Below are 19,996 nucleotides of genomic sequence, written 5' to 3' on the forward strand. Positions count from 1 at the left end.
TATAGCCTTGGAGTGAGTATGGGGATCCTCTCTCCCCTGTAGAAGTCATGGATTTGCATTGCTCAGGTGACCATAGATGGAGTTCTTCATCTTGAAATTTCCTTTTAAATATCAAATACTGGTATTAACTCCTTGAATGTACTAGTTCCTTGCTATAATGAGCTGACTGTTGCATAATGTGGCACACTTTTATACTATTCTCTCCCTCTGCACGTATTGATTTCTTTCCTTGGATTGCCCCTCTTTGCCTTTTTCCCCTTGAAAACATCTACTTATGGTCAAATTTCTTCTGAAGTTCTCAAGTAAAGTGCCTACAATATTTCCACAGCACTTTGACCATATCCTCTTAAAGCATCTTGGAATATGACTGTGGGACAGTGACTATCTTTAATCTTCCTGCAGCAGTCTTAGTCCTACCATTGTGAGGCACGTAATATGTGTTTTGTCAATATTTGAGGCATGAATAAGTGAGAGTGGGTACTCAAAGTCATGATTAGGCCTCACTTTAAGGCAGTATCACCTATAAGTCCCAGCACATAATATAGGACCCGCATCTTTTATGACTCCATGGTATCCATAGATGCCCCTGTGCTTTTAGCATTAAGGTGATCTCTTGCCATTTTGAGAAAGTGAAATTTGATATCTATCTTTAAATTTTAGTGTTATGTCATCCTTATAGAATTTAGATCCTTTCTGAATGTCCTAGTCATTTCTTTAGTTCCCTCATGCCCGACTTCATTTCCTGATTCATCAGGGTGTAGATCATAGGATTGTGCAAAAGAGAGATGACAGTGCAGGTGATCAAAATGGCAGTATCTGTGGTGAGGGCAGTGAAGGGCCAGGTATAAACATAGACACAAGGCACAAAGTGCACCATCACCACAGTGATGTGTGTGGTGCGGGTGGAGTTGAATTTCCTCTTGCTCTCTCCAGTATGAGATCTCAATATCTTCAAGATGACTGTGTAGGATATGAGGAGAAAGAAGAGTAAAAACCAACTGATTAATCCCTTATTGGAAATTATCAGGAGCTCCAGAGTGACAGTGTCAGTGCAAGTGAGTTTGAGAACCTGGGAGACATCACGGTAGAAAGTGTGAGGAACATTGGTTGCATAGAAGGGAAGGGGCAGCAACAGAGAAATCTTCATGATAGAACGGACAAAGGCCCCCAACCAGCAGGCTGAAACCAGGCTAGCGCATCATCGCTTACTCCCTATGGTCATATAATGGAGGGGTTTTGAGATGCCTACATAGCAATCAAATGCCATTTGAGAGAGACAAAACATCTGCACCTGCCAGATGGTGGAAGAACATTTGAGTGACACAGGCATTGAAGGAGATGGTTTTTGTTTCTGATAGAGGATCAGCTAGGACCTTAGGAGCTATGATGGAGCAAAAGTGGATGTCAAGAACAGATAGACTGTGGAGCAGGAAGTACATGGGAGTGTGAAGGTGAGCTTCGCAGGTAACTGTAACCATGATGAGGAGGTTTCCCATAAGAGTTGTCATGTACACCAAAAACAAGAAGACAAATAAGACCCAGCTCAGCTCTTGAAACTTGGTAATTCCCAGGAAAATTGATTCTTTCACTCTATAATTTCCCTGAACCATTGGGTCACAAATTCTTTTTGAAGCATATCTCTAGAAGAAAGTACAGCACAGTTAAAGACTGGGATATTAAATCTACTGTAGTCTGTTCTGTTACTTGAGTTTGGTGTTTTAGTGGGGAGGATGTTTTTTTATGCATGCCCTATGTCTACAATTTTGTATGCTACCCTTAGATGGAAGATACCCAGGTTTTTCACTCAGTCACCTAAACAGGTTGGTTCTATCACTGTGGCCCCTGAAACACGGCTGACAGGTCTTTGAACCTGTTCAATTCTACTTTTACTCTAAAATATGACACTTAAAACAATAAAAAATAAGCATGAATTTGACATGAGAAATTTTTGTTCACAGAGGACACCATTATGAGAATTAAAGATAACCTGCACATGGGAGGATATTTACAATACATGTAGCTGAGAAATGTTTCACGTCCAAAATATATAAAGAACTCCTACAAATCAGTAAAAAGAAGATAGATGAACAAACCAGAAAATGGCAAAAGACACGATCCAAACTTTACAAAAGAAGATACTCAAATGCCGATTAAATTTCATTAATTATCAGGGAAATGTTAATTAAAATTATAGCAAGAAACTACAACCTACCTACCAAAATGGCTAAACTGAAAAAATGAAAAATATCAAGAGATGGTGAGGACGTGGAACAATTGGTACTCTCATAGCCTGCTGGTGAGTGTGTAAAATTGGGATAACCGTGTTGCTGTTTGATTGTATTGACCGATGCTATATATGTATATCTATCTGTATATGTATATCGGTATGTATGTCTATATCAATCTAATCATCTATCTTAGGGTAGAGATATATATATATATATATATACAAATTGTTTGTTCAGTTGTTGATGTTGTTATATATATACATACATACATATTTATGTATATATATATGTGTGTGTGTGTGTGTATATCTCCATCCTAACAACAATCTATATCACTCCTAGGAAATAAGTAGATATGATATGTCCACCAAAAGACATATCCTAGAATATTCATAGCAGCATTGTTTGTAATTGAGTCAAAATGGAAAATGGCACAATTGCCTACCAACAGTAGAAAAAATAAATAACTTGTTAAATTCATAGAATACTACACAGCAATGGGAATGAGCTACATATATTACATGAAACAACACAAATGAATCTCAAAAACCCAATGTCAACTCAAATAGTCCAGGCACAAAAGAGTGTGAAATCTCTTATTTTTTTCACATAAAGAAAAAAAAATTACAAAACTAAAGGGAATATGAGGGAGGCTTTTCAGGTACTGATAATGTTCTGTTTCTTGATCTGAGTGCTTGTTACAAAATATAATCTGCTTGGGGGAAAATTCATTGAGCTGTACACTTATGTGCATTTTTCTGTATGCATGTACATCATCCTTCAGTAGAATATTAAGAATAATTAACATGGTGATCATAACATTTTAATTTCATGTAAAGAATGACTTTCATTTAATGTGAAATTTAATTGACCACCACTTCATAATGGTTACCTTTATAGTTGTATAGTTACAGTCTTTACCAGTTACAACCTGAGAATTATGTTTTTTTTCCCTCTCACCTACAGACTTTAGGTCCTCCCAAATTATTGTGTTATTCAGGTTGCCATGCTGTCCACTTGTAATTTTTTCTCAGATTCTGGTTTCAATTTCTCTATTTTTTTCATTTTGCTCTTTAAATCTTAGAAAATATCTTTAAGAGACCACGTTCCTCCAACCAGCAATCTCCTTTTTGCTCACACAGAAGAATAAGACAGGAGCCCCATTTCTGACTCCGTTGTCATCAGTTAGGATTCATCTCAATCTCTCCCTCTTTGATGTTTATGTCAACAATATCGAGTGATAAGAATGAATGTGCAGAGTAATGAACGTAGGAGATTTCAGGTCTCTAGAATCCCAGAAGTAAGAATTTCCCACACTATACTTACCATAGCTTGAAAGTGGAGAAATCATCCCCAAAGGAGTCTTTGGTTAATCTGGCATGTAGAAATATATTTTAATGAATGACAGCAGCCCACTCTAGAATCTTTCTTTTGGATACTGGAATGATAAGTCAATGGTTTTCAAATATCCTACTCAGGAAACCACTGTGACAAGCCTAACAGCTTCCTGTGTCACCTGTCCTCTCTCTTCCTCTTTTCTTTCTCTCTCCTGTTTCTTTTACTTTTCCTATTTTATTTCCTTCTTTGTTCTTTCCTCTAGATACCATTTTTATGACTGTATTAGGGTTCACCAGAGAAACAGAACTAATAGGATATATACAGATATATAAAGGAAAATTATCATGAAGAATTGGTTCACGTGATTATGGAGGCTGAGAAGTCCCACGATCTGCAGTCTGCAAGCTGGAGACTCAGGAAAGCTGGTGGTGTAATTGAATCTTAGTTTGATGGCCTGAGAACCAGGGGAGCCAATGGTGTAAATCCTAGTCTGAAGGCAGAAGATGAGATGAGATGTCCTAGTTCAAGCAATGAGGCAGGAAAATGGGGGTGAATTTCTGCTTCCTCCACCTTTTGTTCTATTTAGGTCCTCAACGGATGATGTCTACATATGTTGGGGAGGCAATTAATGTGTTTTACTCAGCCCATCAATTGAAATTCTAATCTCATCTGGAAACACTGTCACAGACACACCCAGAAATAATGCTTAATCTTGGCACCCTGTGATCCATCAAGATAACACATAAAATTAACCATCATAATGACATTGAGATGGTCTTTTTTGAGGGAAATGTGACTCAAACATAGATCTTTTCCTTAGGAAGTTTACAGTTAAGCCAATAAAAGTGTTGCAGACTGTGGAGTCAGCAGAAAGAAAAGTGAGGAGTTACAAAATCATGGGGATATATAGGAAAATAGTACCGTTTGGGCATATAATGTTGGTAAACTCCATCCAGGAGGTGTACTGAACAGTATCCAGTCCCACACTTGCATTTTGGATATATATATGTAGATCATCTGGAGCATTTAAGCAATTTAGGTTTTATGACTTCCTAGTTGGTGTGACCTTGGGTAAGTTACTCAATAATTGTACCAAACCAATGAAAAATACACGTTAGGTTCATAGGGCAGGGCTTGGAGTCAGTTCTTAGCCTGCACCATTATATACTTTACCCACAATATGATGATAATAAGACCTACCTCATACGATGAGATTTTATGTCTGTTTTGGAAACTGAAAGAAGCTGAGGATTCTGATGTTGCCAATCTGTTCAGCCCGAGGTGAGTGCTTCTTTTGTTACAAATGCCAGGTTCCTCTGTGGGGGTTTGTCTGAGAGTGGCTCATCTTGCTATTGACCCTGTGGTTCAACTCCCTCTTCTCAACACTTGGGGTAAGTGGCAAATGCGATCTCTCCTTTGGGGATATTTTCCTTTTCCCTTAGGGGTTTGAGGTAAGACATACGTTCAAAAAATCAAAGTATTGTATCACAAACCTGCTTATAAACATAAATAAATGTTTGTATGGAGTTGTAAATAAATATATTTATATTATAAACATTTACAGAAAGAAAATAAATTATAATCCTCATTAACAAATACATTCATCTGGACATCAGGCTCCAGGGGTGTCCATGCAACTTTCAAGGTCTCAACATTATGGAAATGTGGGCATAATAATGGAGCTCTGCTTTGCTTATTTTTTCTTGCTTTAAGCAAACATTTATGGGATGATTCCTATGCGTATGTGGGTTTAAGAAGCCTGCACATGGTAAGAGAAGTGTAGCTGAAAGTGTGTTAGCATGAGAGGATATCAGAGGTGACATTGAAAAAAGAAAAAGGCAGAGTTTGAAAAGCAAACTTTACAGTCTTTAGAGGCACCTCCACCAAGAACCTGGGTTAACTACGTAGCACTCCAATGGCAAGATGCAGAAATTAGTTCTGAGTAGCATTATCTCAAATGAACTCCTCTTGAATATAATGGATCTGGTCTGTTCCTATGGATGCTATCTTTTTACAAAGAGTAGGAAGAATACTTTTAAAGTATATGATTATGCACACTGCATTGAAACTAATGCACCTCAGAGGGAGGGGGGAAATGGATAAAGAAATACTATTTGATGTGTTATTGTAAGGTTAAAATACAGATCACAAGGATTTCTTAGAAATCACTCTAAAGGGGACCATCCTTTGGAAACAAGCTTATCAAGCATCTTGGAAACAACCTGCAAGCTGAGTGTAATCCCCATACCCCAGCTTCCCACTGAGCAAATGTTGCTCCTTTTTCTCTTTATTATTATTGGAAAGCCTTTGCTCTTGATTGAATCCCTAAAAGTTTTAAGAGCATTATTCATATTCAGTAGCACATAAGGGTACAGATAGGCTAGCCGTTAAAACACCTTACTTAAAGCCCCCAAACTTCCATTCCCAGCCAAGAAGCAGAGCTGATTGGCTGCACTTACTGAATTCAGGAATTTCTGTCTTTGAGAGCTGTTTTTCCAAGGCAATCACCCTCCTGAGAGCTAGGGATATTAGCAAACTCTAAACTGCCTTCAGAACCCCTCCAAAATCACCATCCTTCCAAGTAGAATGCAGTACATCCCCTGGAGCCAACTGACCTTCTTCCAACATTTTGCAAGCCACACTTCCCCTCTTCCTAGTATTGAAAAACTACCTCTTCTGTTTGCTTCATTAAGAGTTTTGGTTTCAATAGGAACATTTCATGCAATTGCAGTATTTCTGAAAAATCAACTCTAACCACTTTTCAGTTTCAGACGTTCACAAACTCCAACACTATCTGACGTCAGTCTCCTAGTGAGAAATTGATTCTCTTATGATGCTCCAACTGCACCTTAAAGGAACTGGATTCTGGGGAAATTCTATGTTTAATGAAAAGCCTACCTCACGGCTAGTGATTTGTTATCTTCTTCCTTCAGATGGGAAAAGCCAACCTCAGGGAATCAATCAATTTTGATTCTTACGCTTTGACTTACAGTGCCTCAGCCATCACTATTAGTCCTTCATAAAGCCTAATAAAGAAATTAGCAAAGGGAATATTGTTGGGTATGAAAGTGGAAGCTGAGTGTCCAATTCAATGGAGTTCCCATGGGAGTCATTAAAATGGCATCAAGCTCTCCTACTCTCTTGCACTTATCTCCTCTCTGTTCCATCTCATAAGTAAATACAGACGCACCGGTGTACATTCAGTCATTATCTTTTTCTCTAGACAGTGCATTTATCCCTCTTGACTCAAGAAGGAGGTGTCATGCACACCATGGACTGTGCAGTCTTTCGCTTGACCAAAATCAGTTTGCTGGCAATCGACTTGGAAATAAAACTTGAATAAAATGGTAGCAATGGAAAAATCAAAGTTCTGTGGCTGCTGTCAGGGCAGCATACAGAGACTGAATGTTGTAGATTTATATGTGCAGTTTCTGTTTAATGCAATATATACATTGACACTAATCAATTATTTTAATCTACATCTCTAAGATCCACAGCACACTTAGAATCCAGGGAGGAAGCATGTGACAGCTCTTGATATTCATCAGTTTAATTACTTCAGAATTATTTTATTTTATTGGGTTTATGGTTACCCAGAGATGTTGATCATTAAAATGTTTGATTCAGGGAGCAATGTTGGAGAGGATAGTATGAAAGGCTTGTGTGCCCAGAGCCAGTTGACTTTTCTGGCTCTTAGCAGCAGAGCTTAAAAAATAGTAAAAGTTGATTTAATTGGAAAAAAAATGCAGCGCAGGTTTTGATTTTATGTCATCCAGATAAATGATATATGTTTGTGCAGTCAGATACAATTCTTTCCCCTTCACCTAAATTAATGAATCAGATTGTGTTGTGTGTTTACGTGGTTTGAGAAAGTCTCAGTGACAATGATGTGACAGGGGTTCCTGGGTTCTTGCGCCATTGGGATTATGCTTCTGAGACACAGTGATTCAGACCCTAGAGATCTTCGGTGCCATCCAATTCTGACATAGTGATAAAAATCTAATTTGAGTGAGCCACAAGATCTAGGAAGGAAAGGAAAGGACACATTGGCATGAAATAGGGTATAAGTGGTTTTTGGTGTGCATTTTTCATAGGCAATTTCACATAGAAATGTTCAGGAACTTGAGACCAGAGATACCTGAGCAAAGGTAGCAGGACCCTGTGCATGGTGATTTAACATGTATGAATTATTGTTAGAATTTTCATGTCAGGGGAGCTAGGTTAATATTGTAAAAAGTAGAATGGACTGACCAGGTGACAGGAAATGGCAATCAATTGAACCAGTTAGTTAATGAATGCTTCCGGGGCCATTCCACATTTAATGTGGGACATAAGTGAAGTTTGTCCTCAACACTCAGTATCCTTTGGCTAACTTTCCTTGAGCTCTTTTTTGTCCCATGGGATTTGACATATTCCTCTGATCTTTTACTTCTACTCTAAAAGCCAAGATTTTATCTTTGACCCATTACTTTCTTTAGATATGAAACTCTCCTACGCTTTATCTCATCAGCTTAAGGATGGTTATTCAAGCTGTAAAAATAACAAGCAAAGTTATTGTCATATTTTAATGACAGAAAGCTAGAAATTTTAAGATGAAAGATGCTTTGAATTCAATGTGCATTCCCCTATTTTCTACCTCATTAGTGTTTTCCAAGTAATGGTGAGTATGGGCCACATGGGAGGAGTGTGAAACAGGTCAATGTAGGACATCATGTGTGTTAGGCCGAGCAATACAGATGATATCAAAATGACATTAGTTTTTCCCTAAGCATTTACTATTTTTAGGCATTGTATGTTTCACATATACCATCTCATTTTAACCTTCACAACAACTCTATGAGATAGATATTATAAGTATCTTTGTATAGGTGAACCATGACCTGTGAAAAGATACAATAACTTGCTTCAGATCTCACTGCTGGTGGATGACAGAGATAGGATTTGGACTCAGGTTTGTATGACTCTGAAGTTAGAGTTTTCAGCTGTAATACTTTACTTTTACTGTGTTTTTCTAGACAAAAACACTAGCCTGTACTTCCTGTTCAAAACACCCACTGACTGAAAACTAGATTCATTAGAGTTTTATCTTCTCTAACCCTTCCTCTCATTCTCTGGGAAATGCAAAGTGGGAAGAGTGCAAATCCTCAATGAGGAAGCCAGTCTCAGATTGGCCCTGGTAAGGCTGTAATTGGAAAATCAGTTCTTGAATAATGAGAATGGCTTGCTCTTTGTGGAGGATCCCTGAGGTTCTGCCTTTGTCGAAACTGATCACAATAATGTGAATCTGGCACATCTATTTCCACACGAGATAAATCTCTTTAGGCCATTCCGGAAAATATTTCAAAGTTTCGTCATTACTGATGGGAATCAAGACAGACAACCATTATCTACCTTTGAGGGTCTCAAGGTCACCAGACCTTTTAAAGTTGAAGCAGAAAAAATGTCTTATACTGTGATGGGCCATATATACCCATATATATGTACTTCAGATGCACTGATCAGGAGATCCTTCTAGAGCAGGATTTCAGTCTGGCATAGACATGTAATGTAACAATTTACATTCAATTGGTGGAAGAGCAATTGATTTGGTTTCGGAAGACATCTCTGTAATTAAGTTGATATGAGATCTTGAGCAAAGCAAACCTATGTCTGGGTTTCTATTTACTTACCTCTTGAAAAGGAATTGGATTCAGCAGTCTCTTCACCTGCCTTATAGTTTCCTGACTGACACATGGTTACTTTGGTCTTTCAATGAAAATACATCAACCAGCTCAATCCTATAACACTAGTTCCTTCATGCTTACCAGAAGCTTGAGTTATCAGCAACCTATTAACTTAACTGGAAAAATAAATTGTTACCTATTAAGTGTTCTATCACAGAAGGCGTGAGTCTTATTTTCAGTCTCCTAATGGCTGACTTCATTTTCCACTTCTTCAGAGTGTAGATCAAGGGGTCCAGCAGAGGGGAAATGACAGTGAAGGTGACAGAGATGGCCATATCTGTGGAAAGGGCAGTAAAAGGCCTGGGATAGACATAGATATTGGGTACAAAGTGCAGGGTCACCCTGGTGATATGTGAGGTGCAGGTGGAGATGGCTTTCCTCCTGTCCGAGACCTGAGTATCATTAGGATGACTGTGTAGGACACAAGTAGGAAGATAAACCACAGGGTAGTGACTAAGCCATTGTTGGAAATCATCAGGAGCTCAAGTGCAAAGGTGGCTGTACAGGCGAGTTTGAGGACCTGGGGGACATTGCAGTAGAAGCTCTCAAGAACATCGGGTCCACAGAAAGGGAGGGACAGCAAGAGGAAAATCTGCATGATGGAATGGACAAAGCCCCCCACCCAGGAAGCCACAATGAAGGGAGTGTATCGGCCCCTAGTCGTGATGGCCACATAGTGCAGAGGCTTGAAGATTGTTATCTAGCAATCAAACACCATCACCGAGAGAGAAAAAATGTCTGCCCCACCAATGAGGTAGAAGAAAAACATCTGTGTCGTGCATCTTGTATAGGAGATGGTCTTTATCTTTGACAGCAGGTCTCTGGGACCTTCAGAGCAGTGATGGAGGAGAAGTAGATGTCAAGGATAGCTAGATTGTGGAGAAGAAAGTACATGGGGATGTGAAGGTGAGACTCACAGGTCTCAGTGACCATGACGAGGAGGTTTCCCAGTAGAGTTGTCCTATACACAAAACAGAAAAAGAGAAACAAGACGAAGCTCATGTCTTCGGACCAAGTAAGTCCCAGAAATAGAAATTCTTTTATCCTCAGGCCATTTCCCCACTCCATTGAGTCATATTTGTTCATCCACATGTAGCTTGGAAAAAATTAAGTGTTATTTCAGAAAGGGTTTACTCTGTCCTAATAGATTCAGGTTTAGAGTCAGGTATTAGGTCTGAAGACTAGTGAGGTGTTACCACCACATAAAGAGCTGTTCTGAGGTTGTAGCTAATGTTTCCAAAATGATATCTTTTACACAAGCATGCATTTATTATCTCTTTTGTAAATTACAAATGTTTTAGAAAATGCATAAGAACAATGTTCTTGGAATGTAAGTTTTAAGTATCAAAAATGAACAGGTGAATGTTAAATATTCAGAAATGCACTATTGTGGCATGAAGGATATAAAAATGGATGCAGCTGGTGTATGGATAAGGCAGTGCCTATTTGGTACGACTGGGGTCCTTTGAGGTTCGACAGGAGTGTGGGTTATTTTTTTCCAGACTGAGTTCTCCCTTTAAATAGTTGAAGAACTCATATCTGCAAAATGGTTCTCTTTGGACTGAATTCCACAGAAGCACTCCTTTTTTTTTTTTTAAATATTGGCACCTGAGCTAACATATATTGCCAATCTTCTTTTTTTCTTTGCTTCTTCTCCCCAAAGCCCCTCAGTACATAGTTGTACATTCTCGTTGTAGGTCCTTCTGATTGTGCTATGTTGGACACTGCCTCAGCATGGCTTGATCCTAACCAGTGAAACCCTGGGCAGCCAAAGTGGAGCCTGTGAACTTAACCACTTGGCCACAGGGCAGGCCCCCACTCCACTTTTTAAGTCAGAAATTTAATGCTATTAAAAATTAGAAAATTTTAAAGCCAAAAAATTCTTCTCTGTTGCTCCATTCTTCTTAAGGGGATTACTTTATTTATGTCTTTACCTCAAACTACTTTAGGTACCAAAACCCCTGGGTGTTGAAGAGCTCCTAAGGTATTAAAGGAAAGCGGTAACTCAGGGATTCTCTTCCGTTTATTGTTCAAATTTATTTCTTAAAAGTTATTTTTGTATTATGCTATCATCGATATTCAATAGGCTCATGTATTTGAAGTATATGCTTTGATGCATTTTTATATGAGCATATACCCATGACATCATCACTATTTTTAAGATAGTTAACATTTATGTCACCTCAAAAGTGTCCCTGTGACCCTTGTAAAATGTGCCCTCTGCCCATCCTTCTTCAAGCAACCACTGATTTGCTTTCTGTCACTATCCATTCATTTGCATTTCTCTACAAATGGAATCCTACAGTACGGACTCCTTTTTTGTCTGGTTTGTTTCATTCATAGAATTCATCCATGTTTTTGTGTGTACGAATATTTTGTTCCTTTTCATTGTATGGACATGCCACATTTTGTTTACTCATTCTATTTTTGCTGGACATTTGGATTATTTTTTGGTTTGGACTATTACAGATAAGGCTACTATGAATATTTGTGTACAGGTCTTTGTGTGGACACAAACTTCCATTTCCCTTAGGTAAGTATCTAGGAATAGAATGGCTGTTAGTCTTAAGATTCAATAATAAGAAAAAAAACAACTGAATAAAAAAAGGGATAAGTGGTCTGAATAGACAACAACAAGATACAGGGATAGCATACAAGTACGAGAAAAGATACTCAACATCATTTATCACTGAGGAAATATAAATTAAAGCCATAGTGAGATAACAGTACACATCAATTAGAATGGCTAAAATAAAACAGACTTGTATCAAGAGTTGACAAAAATGTAGAAGAATTGGAACTCTGGTGGGAATGTGCAACGGTGCAACCAGTTTCCAAAAACAGTTTGTCAGTTTTTTAAAATGTTAAGTGTATTCTTACCATATCATTGTATTGTTTTTGGATGCCTTTCTTTTTTCTTGAATCTTTGAAATAAACATTAATTTCTTTCTTTGCAGTCTATCTCCCTTTTCTCACCATAATCAGAAACAAAAGTTGAGCATCACTTCTCCCACTTTTTGGGTGTTTCCCAGTTCAAATGAAGATATTTCTTTTCACTTAGCTCACTTTCCTTTCAAGTTTTCTTTTGTCTGCATGCAATTTTGTCCCAAGTCTACTTAATATGGAAAACTAAAAAAGCTACCAAGAACATCATAGCATACAGGGAGATAATGGGGACCTCTGGCATCACACAGCCTGTTCAGCTTCTAGTTGGGCACTGACTGGCTGTGCTACAGAAGAAGTTACTTTACCTCTTTGGCCTCAGGCTCTGCATCAGTATTTGGAAACAACAGCATCTCCCTCGAGTGATTTTTGTGAAGATTAAATGAGTGAATCTATGAAAAAGCATCAAAACTTAGATTATTGCCTAATCAATAGTGTGAGCTTATACGTGTGTTGCCTTAAAGAAAAACTCCAGGTTAGTAAGTGTCACAGATACACAGCTTCTTTAAATGTACTGACAGTCTTTTAGAGGAGCTGTACATTTCCCAGAAGATGTATTCTAAAACAGCTTCATCAGAACATACTGTTTTGGGGGAAATCAGAAGTGTTTTTTTTTTCAGTGTCAATGAGAGTGGCCCAGAGGGTGGTGACAGTGTATGGTAGTACAGAGAGTGCTTGCTTGGTTTGTCTTCTTATCTGACAACATCTTAGCAGACCAAAGAAGTCAAATGCAGGTCTCTGCAGTGAGAGCCATCTGGGATCAAGTGCTGGCTTTGTCCCTGTGTGACTTGAGTAAGTGAGAGACCTCATGGAGTCTCTACTTCTTCAGCTATAGAGTGGGGGTTATAGTAATACCCACCCAACAGGGAAGTTATGGGGATTAGGTGAATTAACATATGCAGAGTCTCAGCACACATGGCTAGTTATTGGTTATAATTAGTACTATGTTGGGTAACCTTAACACTGCAAGCTCATTGGCAAATGGATTGTGTTGAACTAAACAGTAGGTGAGCCATCAATTCCGACTAGTTTAAAAAGAGGAAACGATCACCAGAAAACATCAACTTAATATAGTTACTAGAGATATAGCAGAGGTCCAATCTAGTTATGAAAGCAGTCCACAGGGACTGCATGTAAATAACAGACTATAGTCTACACAGAAGGGTAGAAGGTGGACAGTACCTCAGACCCCAGGTCAGGCTCGTTTGTCAGAAAGGAATGGGTCCCATGTTGACAAACTACTTTTGGTAATTTGGACAACATCCTCCACATTCTGCTCCATCTTTCTGCTATTTTTAATCCATCTAATTATTTAGCAAATATTGATAGAAAATTGGAAGAGTTCTAGGTTATTTGAGAGAAAGGAATATAATCCAAAAGCAGTAGAGAAAGAACTGAAATCTAATAGTGATATGGGAGTGTTGGGGACTGTCTAAAGACAAATGAGCTGTGCGTGAGAAAACTGTGACTTTTCACCAAGAGGCTCAGAGAAACCTGCATGGAGGAGGTGACACTTATGTTTGGGGCATGTGGGTGTGGACAGAATGGGAGATCTGCCTTTAGGGGACCACTTGAATATATAAAAGTTGCTCATGAGTCAGAAGTTTGGCTGGAAAGAAAGGATACAAATATGAAGGCATGGAAAGACATAGGAAAGAAAATCATTGCTATAAATTTTTATTTTTTGGTAAATCTAGAGAAGAGTATATAGGTGTTCATTGCACTATTCTTTTAACGTTTTTTGAAGGTTTGACATATTTTATTTTCTCTCTAGTTTTAAATTTAGCATAAGAAATACTTCTATAGATTTCACTCTGATCCATCTACAGGAAATAAGCCTGAGAAAAATCTCTTCTTTGTGTAATTCAAGGGATTCCAGAAAAAAAGTGTTGCCTTTTTTCCAATTCCAAACTAAACTCATTTCCATGACTCTCACTTCACAAGATCATCTTTGTTTATATTTCTTAGCTGTGCTGTCTGTCACTGAAGTTTCACCCTGGAATGTAGCATCTTGTTTATTTATTACATTATTTTACATTCATAAATATTAATGATTACATGTAGAGTGAAATTATTCTCACTTTTTCCCCATGCTTATGCATAGACTTCCAGACATCACTGGCATTCACACTGATGTAGAGTTATATTTCTTACCTAAAGTCTCCAACCTCCTTCTCCAACATTTTAAATAATGTTCACCTTGGGAATCATTCAGCTTCAGAAAATTCTGTTAAATACCCCTGTCAAAGCCAGTGATTTCAGTGGCTTCCATTGTGTCTTTATGTGGAAAATGGCAGACACAGGAAATAATATTTTCTTGGTTAGTCTACACTGATTGACAGTGCTCCATCATGTTTACCAATTCCTTGATCTCCAAACTAGTGTGAGAAGTATCAGAGGGAATATAATTGGTTGTGGCTGTGAAAAAATTCTGCTGAGGGTTAGGTGGTTTCAGCGGGAGTAATTAAGATGTAACTCAGGCACGTATGCTTAGGAAAACGCTTTTTGTCTTAGGTCTAAAATTTTCTAGCAGTGACAAGGATTCTCTTCTTGACCACATTCTACTCAGTCTTCCCTGAACTTTCAACTGGGCTGCTACTTTTGGACCTCAATGTTTGTCTCTGCATTGTCCAATTTTAAAAAAACCCTGCTAAGCTAGTTTAGGAAGAACTACCCATCCTCCATATCGTATCACCCTCTATTCAGGTTCCTCACCTTCCACCATCTCCCCAGTGATGTCTGACAACCCTGGCCTGAATTTAGCAATAATCCTCTGAAGTCAGTTTAGCATTCCATTAAGAATTCCACCTTACTCTTAATATTTCCTCTTAGTAGTTTTCCTATTGGGAAATAAATGTGAATTCTTAAGGATTCTGAGCAATTTCCTTAGGCAGTTTCATGAACACAGGGTGATTCCTGAAGTGTGATACTCAAGTATTGGAAGTAGCCTGATGAGGTTATGAAGGTGAGTCTGAGGGAGCTCTCAAAGAATTGATGACCAAAGTGGGTGATGGAGTTCTCACAGGATACACATGTAACCAGAAAATCCACACTGGATCCATCAGCAAATCCCACTTGCTTGACCTTCAAAGTTGTTTGAAATTCTCACCACCTCTACTGTTATTACCCTAAATCTTGTTTCCATTATTTCTTTCATGGGACTATTGCAGTAACCTCTTAATTGGTCTCCATGTTTTTGTCCTTGCCCTACTTCAGTCTATTCATAACAGTAAGCACTGCATTGCTGTTAAAACATGCATCACTATTCTGCTCTTCAACGCCCTCCAAATGCATCACATGTTACTTAACGTGAAAGTCAAAATCCTCACAATGGTCTAAAAGGTCCTAAGGACCTGGTCTCACGGCCTCATTATCTCTCTGACTTCAATCATTACCTGTCTCCTCCTTGCTTCCTCTCATCCCCTTACAAAGACCTGGGCACATCCCCACCTGAAGACCTTTGCATGTCTGATTTTTGAACTGACATTTGTACTGGGACGTGCACATTTTTCTGGTTTCAAAAATTTTAAGATCTAGGATCTACCTTCAAAAATGATGGGCAAAAAAGAAAACCTCCCAGCAGCTGTAAATAGCAGAAAAATAAACAAATCAAAACCAAGCTCCTATGTTGAATAATGTTTTGCAGTTCATGCCCATGTTTTTGAATGTATATGCATAGTCTGAAGCAGCTTCATAGGTTTCTGTCAGTTTTAGGGAGTCGTGTTAACAGAGAATAATCACAAATCAATTGTTTTCTTATCCCTACTCTCCAATGATTTGAGGAACAGCAATGAGTGAGAGGTGATATTCATTCACTGAGTTCTTTAATTCAACCGTTTTTTGGACGGTTTTCTCTGTTATACTTGCTGTGCCAGGTGCTGGAGACACAATAAAGAAAGCATAGTCCTACTTGAGGAATAGGAAGAAGGAGGACAGGGAATTGGAAACAAGGTCCTGAGTGTGGTGCTCGAGCTGAGCCCCAGTCGCTGAGGCAATGTCATGGAAGTGTGGCCAGTAGGTGTGGGGTTCAGAGGAAGGTCAGGGTAAGGACCTACACAAGGTCACAGAACCCATAGTTATTGGGGTCCACATTCTAACTCAAGCTGTGCTAGCTTCAAGGAACTTGCACTCAACCACTGGAGTTTGGGCTTTAGAAGGAAAAATCTTCAGGTAATAGTTATTTAATTTATTCATATAAGAGAGTCCAAGGAGGAACTTAATTTGAGTGTGCTTACTTCATTAAAATGTGATTACTTCATGAAAGACAATTCTCAACACCTCCACCAATATTACCCTAAGTCATGTCTTCACTATTTCTTTCACGGGACTACTGCAGTAGCCTCTTAATTGGTCTCCCTGTTTTTGTCTTCATCCCTCATCAGTCTATTCATAATGGTAGCCCCTGCAATTCTGTTAAAACCTGCATCATTGCTCTTCTCTTCAAAGTCCTCCGAATGCATCCCATTTTACTTAATGTGAAAATCAAAATCCTCACAGTGGTCTAAACATTCCTAAAGACCTGGACCTGTGGCTCCATTATGTCTCCAACCTCAACTGTTACCTCTCTCCTCCTCTCATCTACTTACAGAGGCCTGCTTACTGTTTCTTGGATGCTCTGGACACACCCCCCTCGCATGGACATTGCATGTCTGACTTTTGGACTGAGATTTTTATTGCAACATGAACATATTTCTTGTTTCAAAGATTTTAAAATCTAGAATCTACCTCCAGAAATCAGAGGAAAAAACCCCCAAACTCCCAGCAGCTGTAAACGGCATAATAAGTAAACAATAAAAGCCAAGCTGATATATTGAATAATGTTTTCTACTTCATATCAACCTGTTTGAATGCAAATGCACAGTTGAAAGCAGCTTCATAGGTTTCTGTCATTTTTAGCGTGTCATGTTAACAGAAAATAATAACAATGTATCAATTGTTTTCTTAACCATATTATCCAATGACTTGAGCAGAAATGAGTTAGAGGTGATAGTCATTCACTGAGTTTTGTAATTCAACAATTTTTATGAGTGTTTTCTCTGTTCTACTTTCTGGGCCAGATGCTGGGGATATAATAAATAAAGCATAATTCTACTGAGGGAGACAGGAAGAAGGAGGACAGGGAATTAGAAACCAGGTCATGAGTTCTGTACTCAAGCTAAGCCCAGGGCACTGAGGGAAAGCAGTGAAGGCATGGCAAGCAGGCCTGGGGTTCAGAGGAAGGTCCGGGTAAGGACCTTGCATGAGGTCACAGGATTCATGGTTGTTGAGGTCTATATTCTAACTCAAGCTGTGCTAACTTCAAGGCATCTGCTCTCAACCACATGAGTGTGGGCTTTAGATGGAAAAATATTCAGGTAATAGTTATGTAATTTATCCTATAATAGAATCAGAGGAGGAACTTAATTTGGATTGTTTACTTCACTAAGATGTGATTACTTCATGAAAGAGCATTATTTCTCATATGTGTCTCAGCTCCATTCCTGGTAACAGGAATGTAGTGGGAATGTCTGAGTATATATATTTTTACTTTTCTTACTGATACTTTTATTTAGACAATTAGAAATTCTGATGCAATTTTAAGAAAGAACAGAGAGGGGCCAGCCCAGTGGCGCAGCAGTTAAGTGTGCACATTCTGCTTCGGCGGCTCGGGGTTCACTGGTTTGGATCCTGGTTACGGACCTTGCACCATTGGCAAACCATGCTGTGGTAGGTGTCCCACATATGAAGTGGAGGAAGATGGGCATGGATGTAATCTCAGGCCCAGTCTTCCTTAGCAAAAAGAGAATTGGCAGCAGCTGTTGGCTCAGAGCTAATCTTCCTCAAAAAAAAAAAAAGAGAAAGAACAGAGAGACAGATCCCAAGTTAATCTGTTTCCCCCAATGATCATTTCACAGTCTATACGTATATCAAAATATTGTTGTACTTACATATATATATATGCCATTTTTATTTTTCAAATACACTACAATAGAGCTGGAAAAAAAGCCCCAGAACAATTCCAATGTGATAAAATTGTCTGAGTGTATTTCGATTCTGATTTCTTTATTTCTTCCAAGACTGTATTGAAGAAGCAATAAACACCTCTCCAGCTAACAATTTGATTTCTCTACTTTCTTTCATAACATGAAACCTATCTTTTCACATTATTATTGCATACTGATCAGAATCTTCGAAAGTCGTGTGTTATCTTGGTAGAAATATCAAAATTATTTAGAAATCCTTTACGCAATACAGTTTACTTGATGGACAAACATTTTCAAAGGTGGTGAGGAGGAGTGAGCAACCAGTCTATCTCTCAGCAGAAGGCACAAATCTTCTCTTCAATCTCCTCATGGCTGACATCATCTCCTGGTTCCTCAGAGTGTAGATTAAAGGGTTCAGCAGAGGCGGGATGACAGTGAGGGTGACGGAGATGGGCTTATCCGTGGGGAGGGCAGTGAAGGGCCGGGCATAGACATAGATGCAGGGCACAAAGTGCAGGGTCACCACAGTGATGTGTGCGGTGCAGGTGGAGATGGCCTTCCTCCTGCCCTCCCCTGCCTGAGACCTCAGCATCATTAGGATGACTGTGTAGGACACAAGCAAGAAGATAAACCACAATGTGGTGAGCAGTCCAGTATTGGAAATCATCAGCAGCTCAAGCATGAAAACGTCAGTACAGACGAGTTTGAGGACCTGGGGGACATCACAGTAGAAAGTGTCAAGAACATTGGGTCCACAGAAGGGGAGGGGCAGCAAAAGGGCAATCTGTACGATGGAGTGGACAAAGCCCCCCACCCACGAGGCCATTATTAACCCAATGCAACGGCCTCTACTCATGATGGTCACGTAGTGCAGGGGCTTGGAGATGGCCACATACCGATCTAATGCCATCAGTGACAAAGAAAATACATCCACCCCTCCAATGAGGTGGAAGAAAAACATCTGAGTAAAGCAGCCATTGAAGGAGATGGTCTTTCTCTCTGACAGAAGGTCCACCAGAACCTTGGGAGCTGTGATAGAGGAAAAGCAGATGTCGGCAATAGACAAATTACGGAGCAAAAAATACATGGGGGTGTGAAGGCGAGATTCACAGGTCACAGTGACCATGATGAGGAGGTTTCCCAGCAGAGTTGTCACATACACCCAAAGCAGGAAAAGGAATAAGACCCAGTTCAGTTCTTGATTCTGAGTTAGGCCAAGGAAAATAAATTCTTTGACCCTGGTACAGTTTTTCAGCTCCATTGAGTCATTTTCTTTGTCTCACTTTTGTTTCAAGCTATTTCATTTGAAAAGACTTGGCTCTTTATTTTGTTTTCTTCCTAAGCACTAAGAATGAAATTCAGAATCTTCTTCATGTGATTGTGGTGTTTGCAATTTGTTGAGTTGTCCAAATTTTTAAGATTTCAATCAGTTTGGTGATCAAATCAAAATATAACATGAAAAGTCATTCAATATTTCTTTACCTATAAAACTATTTTTGAAGAGAATAAGCATTTATGTTAAGAAGTGATGTTTACATTGCACATTTTAGTTAATTAGTTTATTTTCATTTGTAAACTGTATTATTTTTTATGTATTACTCACAAATTGATTGAATGTCAGGAACTGTCTGAAGCATAAATACAAAGATTAGTAAAACATGGTTCCAAGCACTGTAGAGTCATAGTCTACAAGTTTAATATTCATATGAGCAAACTCTGTGTTGCACTTCAACAGGGTTTTGTCTTGCTAAAAAAAAAGATATCACTCTGTTTCTCATTGCGACGTTGATGTCACATGGGT

The 19,996-nt window shown here is 38.8% G+C and overlaps 1 protein-coding gene and 2 pseudogenes across 1 annotated transcript; all 3 read right to left on the minus strand.

The window, feature by feature from the left end:
* Positions 1 to 706: 706 nt before the first annotated feature.
* LOC124229488 (olfactory receptor 4D9-like) lies at positions 707 to 1,610 on the minus strand (annotated as a pseudogene).
* Positions 1,611 to 9,396: 7,786 nt separating this feature from the next.
* LOC124229040 (olfactory receptor 4D11-like) lies at positions 9,397 to 10,357 on the minus strand (annotated as a pseudogene).
* An 8,163-nt stretch (positions 10,358 to 18,520) lies between these two features.
* LOC124229438 (olfactory receptor 4D10-like) lies at positions 18,521 to 19,456 on the minus strand. The gene has a single exon (XM_046644649.1). It carries the CDS (start codon positions 19,454 to 19,456, stop codon positions 18,521 to 18,523), a length of 936 nt encoding a protein of 311 aa, XP_046500605.1.
* Between the last annotated feature and the right edge of the window lie 540 nt (positions 19,457 to 19,996).

Source organism: Equus quagga, chromosome 17 (genome assembly GCF_021613505.1).
Source record: "Equus quagga isolate Etosha38 chromosome 17, UCLA_HA_Equagga_1.0, whole genome shotgun sequence".
In the NCBI taxonomy this organism is placed as follows: Eukaryota; Metazoa; Chordata; class Mammalia; order Perissodactyla; family Equidae; genus Equus; species Equus quagga.